The sequence below is a fragment of the Tinamus guttatus genome, unplaced genomic scaffold (genome assembly GCF_059628265.1).
Source record: "Tinamus guttatus ecotype Peru unplaced genomic scaffold, ASM5962826v1 Tinamus_guttatus_pri_ptg000045l, whole genome shotgun sequence".
NCBI classification, from domain to species: domain Eukaryota; kingdom Metazoa; phylum Chordata; class Aves; order Tinamiformes; family Tinamidae; genus Tinamus; species Tinamus guttatus.
In genome coordinates this window covers 1,815,247-1,821,806 of record NW_028288579.1, presented here as the reverse complement: position 1 = coordinate 1,821,806, position 6,560 = coordinate 1,815,247, and the positions used below count along the sequence as shown (strand labels likewise).

Below are 6,560 nucleotides of genomic sequence, written 5' to 3'. Positions count from 1 at the left end.
GCTGCTCAGCAGCTGCTGCTGCTGCTGCAGGGCTGGCAGCTTTGGTAGGGCCAAAAGCTCGGGAGAGATTTCGGGATCCACTGGCTGGTTTTAACCAAGACAGCCCTGCTTTGACACCGTTTGCACAAGGCTGGGCAATGAGTTGAGAGCCTGTAAATTAAAAGGCTGGGCTTTACCTTTAGCTTGGGTAAGCAAGAGCAAGACTGCACGCCGGACAGTATGGCTCTTTTGTCTTTAATGCTTGAACATTCCTAGAAGCTGACCTGTTACATAAAACGTACAAATTGTCTTTCAGAATGAGAAACAGATACTTGAGGGAAATACAAAAATTAAGGGTAAATACAACTGTACTTACAAAAAAGATGACCCAGTTTTAAAACTTTGCAAATTAAGGAGTAAATGACACTAGATACACATTACTTTCCTTATTTGAAGGAATTGGACAAGAAATAATCTTGTGCGAGAAATGTCTGGCACATAACACATATAGTGAGGTCCCACAGAACCCTGTGGTGTCAGTCAATGCAGATAGTGGCTGCTGCTCCAAGACTCGGACCCTAGTTTGGAGTCATTAATAAATAATAAACAAATAATTATAAAGCAGTGCAACATTCATTACATATTATGTTACAAATGAGGTCCAAAAGTGCATATATTCTATTTGTTTAAGTTACAATGAGATGAAACAAGCTCAAATGTACCAAGGATTCTGGAGGGCTTTGTTTTGAGCAAATATAATTTCAAAAAGGTTTAAAATAAGGAGAACAGAAACAAGGGTTTTGACAAAGCTTTCTTCTGCAAGCCAAGCTCATACTTTCCACAGGATTGCATGAAGGAGCATTACCCTTCTGCTTCCCAACCTTCATTTACAATTAGATTAATATTCACACCCTGGCAGTTTTTGGTCCTCTAAGACAAAAGTGCATTATAGGAAATTTTTTAAATTAAAGACCTCAAAATAAGACTCGGAAAAACGCATGATGCAGCTAAAATACCATGTTCTGCAACAATAAACCGTGAGACAATTACTTTGCTACAGTGGACTAGCTTCAATAATTTCAGCTATGGCACTTTGCACCAGTTTGGGATCTTGGCTTTCAATAATTTGCACTTCTGTCCAGGTCATGCTCAGGCAGCCGTAATTTGACCGAAGTCCTGTACCTAGAATTTCCTATGGGATGATTTTAGGTAGTTTCCAGCTGCACTGAAATTCTCCCAGTTCCTCTTCAGACTTCCAGGCTATTGAATTATGCAGTAAATGCAGGTGTCTGAACGACCCCGGACACCAAATGCATCCCTGGATTGAGGTGCCTGGGGGTCTAACCTGGGAACAACTTGCAAATAGCTCTAGAGAAACAGCCACGTTGGCCTGGCAAGGTGTAATTGAGCTAGTTCCTGTTCCTGCCTGATTAACACCCAGCAAAGAGAGGTATCAATCAGTAAATATCAAATCAAATTACAATTTGTATTTTTCTAATGGTGACTGACTATTACTTGTAAATTAACACAAATTCTTTAGTCCAACTGCCCTTTGGGGCAGTAAATCTACAAATAAATGATTCAGCCAAATGCACAAACTTTTGCAGCCCACCTGAAACAAAAAAAATACATTTTCTTCATGTTCTTTGTTCTACTTGATTATCTTTTCTTTACCTTTTCTCTGGCCCAGCCCTGGATTTATTCCACATGCAGAACGAGCACTTGCTCAACAGCAAGCGGCACGTGTGGAAGAGCTGCAAGAACAGGGCTTTAGAGAGATTCCAGCTTTACAGGAAAGATTTAAAAAATAAATAAATAAAAGAAAGGAAAATATCCCAATTGTCTTGGTTATATTATTGATTATATAACCAAGCCCTACTGTTATATTTATGATCCTATAAATACAGATTTGCCCTGAAATAGTGGCCTACAAAATGACAAAGGGAGCGAGGGCACCGCACGGGTGCCCTCCTGGCTGCGAGGAGGGGCAGAGCGGTGGTGCTCAGCACGGGGACGAGGACATCTGGTCGTACTCGGGGCACTTGAGCAGCGCCGGGTAGTTACTGTTCATCTGCAGGGAGGCCTCGCTGGAGATGTCCGAGGGGCTGCGTCCCCGCACCCACGCGTCCGGGTGCAGGAACTGCCCGGAGTAGTCGGAGCAGTTGCTCAGGCGGGGCCGGTAGAAGCTGGGGTGAGGGCGGTAGATGTCCTCGGCCGTGTATCTTTTCATGAACAAGTAGACGGACATCACGCCGGCGCTCTGGAGAGGAGAGAGAAAGACACACGTGCGGCTCCTGCCTCCTCCGCCAGCACCGGCACAAGGAAAGGCTGCTTTTCTGGCTCTGATGGTGGCACCTGAGTGTCACCAAGTCCCTGCTCCTCCCTATGCTCCTGGGACCCTACAGTAAACACCGTGACACAATAAACACAGTAACAGCATCTCCTCCTCCTCCTGATTCAAGCACTCATCAAATCATTTGCCCCATGAGCGCCCCAGGCTCGGGTCTCTCTGCCCCCTTACTATACCTGCCTCCCACCACACTATAAATTACTCATCTGATCTCAGGGTCTGCCTTTAAAACCCATCACTCCTTCCTGACAGCCTCTGGACAACAGCTATGCTAGTGTCCAGCACCTGAGGACAGAATATGCTCATTGCAGGCATGTCACAGAGCTCCCAGCTGGCCAGTACCTCTGTGAGAAGGAAAGAGATCGCAGAGAAAGCAAAGGACCATCCGTATTTGTAATTGAAGAAAGTTTCAGAGTCCTTGGTCCTGTTCAGCATCTCGTCATTAATGCTGGAGATGTACAGGACCAGCCCCACCACCAGCGACAGACCTGAGGAGACACGAGGGAGAAAGGCAGCAGGAAACACTTTAGGTGCAAAGCAGTTCATGAAGCACCCTGTTTTAAGCCCAAACCTGCAGATGAAACTGCAAACAGGAAGGCCGTGCTTGGAATGACTGGGGAAACAGGCTGCTCCCTGTTGAACTGAGCCAGGACATTTATATCATTTCATTTGAACCATTATGTTCTTAAGCAGGTTCCTCTGAACTGTGCACTGTGTAGGAGCCTGCTTCAAAGCTCAGCTGTCACAGCTATTTGTTTAACACTGTGATAACACCATGAATAAAACATTCACTTGTCTCATGTAGACATATCCTGGCTGATTATTTGAGGTTTCAGATCTCTCCTGCGACCGACTTACTGTGTGAGAAGGAAGTGTCCTCTCCCCAGCCCATGCTCATGGAGCTGCTCCTGAGGGAATAACTGTGGGTGCTTTTCCTCTTTTCCTCCTGCCTCCTTGCGGCACGGCTGCCTCAAGGGAGTCTTGCTAGGAGGCAGAAATGGATCCTGCCACCCAGGGTGTCTGGGGGTCACCCCAGGAGCCCCCCAGGCATCAGCTGGGGAGAGGAGCCAAACAGCACTGAAAAGCACCCAAACGAATGTCCCCTATGGTCAAGAATTTGCTGCTTTTTCCTAATTACATGCAGTGCACAGGATGTGATATTAGCATTGATTTTCACTTTGTCCAGCAGGGCTTGCATCCCTGAGGCCAGCGCTCACAGCCTGTCACATCCGCCAGCGTCGCTCGCCCCACCGCGGAGCCCGTGGAGGGGCAGGCGCTGGAGCTCGGGGGAAAGAAGATTTTGACAAACGCCCAATTTACCCTCCCCTCCTCCAAAACGATCACATCAATGGCCCCAATGCTGTTTTTTTAGCATTGCTGTCAGCCTTTTCCCTGCATGCCATTAATTTGCTGCTCTCAGTGGCCAATTCTGCACACAAAACTACTGTGTGAACCTGGCTCATATTTTGGTTGTACCACATGAGTTATTTCCACCTGTGGCACCTGTTTTACCTGTGGACATACCTTAAATTGAAACATAATATTTATATTCATAATATATTTACGTTTGTTTTTATGAACTATAATATTCATAAAAATATAGTTTATGGCAAACGGTCAAATGGGGTTTCATGACCGTCCTAAACCAGAGAGAAGCTTGTGGTAAAACCCGACAGATGTGTGACCCAGGGGAATTTTGGCAGGCAAAACTCACCAGACAGGATGAAGAATATTCCAGACACAAAGGCGAGGATGGTCCTGTGCGGCCGAATGTGGCCGATGTTGCTCAGTATAAAACCAATGAACATGAAAAAGAGGCTGACCAAGGGGAAGGGGGTAGCAGAACGAATCATCTCTGATTGGGAGAAAAGCAGAAGAAGGTGCAATAAATTAATGATGTCCATGGACAGAGGGCTCCATGTGCCCTGTCCTGCTACCGCCTCGTCCCTCCTTGCTCCCGTTACTCTCCCCAGCCCCAGTAGGGTCCCCCCCTCTCCTCAGGTGTCCTTGCTAACCAGACAACTGAAATGGCATTTTGACAGAAATATCTGTTAATGTTAACATTTCCGAGGGTCTCCATGTGAAGTGCTACATAAGGGGAAAAAAACACCCCACTCATGGAATCTGTGTTTTTCTCCAGCATGGCTGCATTACCCAAGACTTTTCCTTATTAAATCAAAGATGACTACAGAATTTATACTGCGAGTTGCGATGCTCCATCTTTAACTCATTCCGCTGGGTAATGTGTAAAATTGACCGCTGCAGGAGAAATACTGCTGCAAATTACTGAGAGGAGAATATAAAGCTTCCATAAACAGGAGCGCTGAAAGGAAATTGTACTGTTTACAGCCTCTGTGAGCTTCCTGCCATTAGAAAAAAGATGCACTCAGAAATTTAGGAACACATCAGATGATTCACACAGTAAAAGACATAGTGGCAGCACCACCAGTGAAACAAGAGTGTCCTCAGCGAGGACACAAAGGGGATTTTTAGGGGCATCCCTAGTGACCCATTGTGCTTTGCAGGCTGCAAAGAACAAGATCCCATCAAAGATCACTTACTCAGGACGTTGATTGTGGACTCAGATGTCATCTGGACATTCATGGGCATGACGTATTCTATAGTGAAGCACCGGCCACGCTCTTCACCTGCAGGAAAGGACTGATTCATGCCTGCAATTTAATTGCAGTTTTTTATTTGTGTGTGTGTGCATGTGAAAAGTGGCTTTAACATTAATTTCCGTGCATGCATAAAAGCCATCTTGCCTTTTCATGCTGCTTCAGCATTTGGTGCTGAAGAATGTATCTGTTAAGTACAATCTCATGGAGAGATCAGCTTCCTGCCTTTTAAAATGTCCCTGCTGAAAGAGCAATAGCTGCCTGCACAGGCAGGAAGGAGGCCAGCGTTCTGCTCAGAAACATATCAGCTCAATCAATACAGTGCTGGTCATTCAGTACTTTTTTACGGGAATAATGGAAACCAACAGGTTCCAATATGGGAGCAGTGGATAAAACCCTTGTTTTCAAACTCCTCTTGCCAATGAATTTAGCATGAGCAATTGCTCTTTTGAATTATAGAGCTCCAAATCAATGGGTAAGATGGCTAGCAAGAGGTGGGAGAGGTGGGGGTGACAGGCCCTTTCCACGTGGGACAGATATTTAATACTTGATACAGACTGCTGATATATTCTTTTTTTAAAAAGGATTCCCTGATTCCTTGGAACCCAAAAGTACAAACTCAGAAGCCAGAAGATTTAAGGTCACATCAGGAGAGGTCCCAGGGTCCCTCTCTCCTAGGGCTTTCTTCAAAGCAGTGTTGCAGACTTGACAATATTTTGAAAGTGTCAGTCTGAAACCCCCATTTCTTTGGGTTTTATGCAACTTTCTCCCCTTGGCCAAATCGCTTCATCAAAATCAGCATGAGCAGAGGAAACATTTCAGCTGACCTGAATCTAAATTTTCCTGGGACAAAAACACTTGATGGGGGGTCATGGGTCTATGGTCTATGGAGGCAGCTCCGGCAGGGGCTATTGTGGCATGAAGGAACCAGCCTCCTGCCTACACGAGGAGGAAGATTTGATGCCAAAGCTGGGCACGGGGTGTTTGCACGTCTGGAAACTGCTTGGCAGGAGCCTGGAAGCAAAGCTGGGCCTCTAGAAACCCCAGCTGCCCATGCCATTTTCTGCAGAAAACACAGTAAGAACGTCAGCAGTGAGAACTTCTCCATGCGAAGGCCGTACCTGACAAAAAGCAGACCCTCCAGAGCCCCGAGTGCAGCGACATCTTGATCTCCGTCGTCTGGTTTTGGGGCTGCACGGTGCCCTCCTCCAGGTAGAGCCAGTAGTCGGTGCTCACGGAGATGCCCAGGAGGCCGAGGCCGCAGACGGCGAAGACGCTGCTGAGCAGGGTGAGAGCCTTCCTGCCACACGTGCTCATGCCGAGGCGCATGGGGGGCCGCGGCGCCGGGACGGGGGCGCTGGGGACAAGGGGACAGCGCGTGAGCGGCTGCTGCAGCCTCGACTCTTTGCAGCTTGGCCTTCCGGAGGAACCGCCGGCGTCAAAAGCTTCCCCCCGCCTCGTAAATTGCTTATTTAGGTCAAGCTGAAATAAGTCATTAAAAAAATCGCGGCGTGCGCTGACAGATGGAGAATTTGAACCAAATCCTACCTGACTGCGCCCGGCGCGGCCCTGCGGAACGTGCCCCGGCGCCAGGCCCTCTATCTGCCGCTTCC

At 47.2% G+C, this 6,560-nt stretch overlaps 1 protein-coding gene across 1 annotated transcript; it reads right to left on the bottom strand.

Moving 5' to 3' along the window:
• Nucleotides 1–1,391: 1,391 nt before the first annotated feature.
• Nucleotides 1,392–6,295, bottom strand: CACNG5 (calcium voltage-gated channel auxiliary subunit gamma 5). The gene is made up of 5 exons (XM_010219765.2): nt 6,069–6,295; nt 4,891–4,977; nt 4,044–4,184; nt 2,672–2,817; nt 1,392–2,239 (listed from the first exon to the last, which is right to left on the bottom strand). The coding sequence occupies exons 1-5, from the start codon at nt 6,274–6,276 to the stop codon at nt 1,982–1,984; spliced, it is 840 nt and encodes a 279-aa protein (XP_010218067.2). The 5' UTR covers nt 6,277–6,295; the 3' UTR covers nt 1,392–1,981.
• Nucleotides 6,296–6,560: the final 265 nt, after the last annotated feature.

Coding starts and splice junctions, on each gene's coding strand:
- CACNG5 (XM_010219765.2), bottom strand. CDS start 6,276: ATGCGCCTCGGCATGAGCACGTGTGGCAGGAAGGCTCTCACCCTGCTC. Junction 4,185..4,890: donor GTCCACAATCAACGTCCTGA/GTAAGTGATCTT, acceptor TCTCCCAATCAG/AGATGATTCGTTCTGCTACC. Junction 2,240..2,671: donor TCTCTTTCCTTCTCACAGAG/GTACTGGCCAGC, acceptor TCTCCTCTCCAG/AGCGCCGGCGTGATGTCCGT.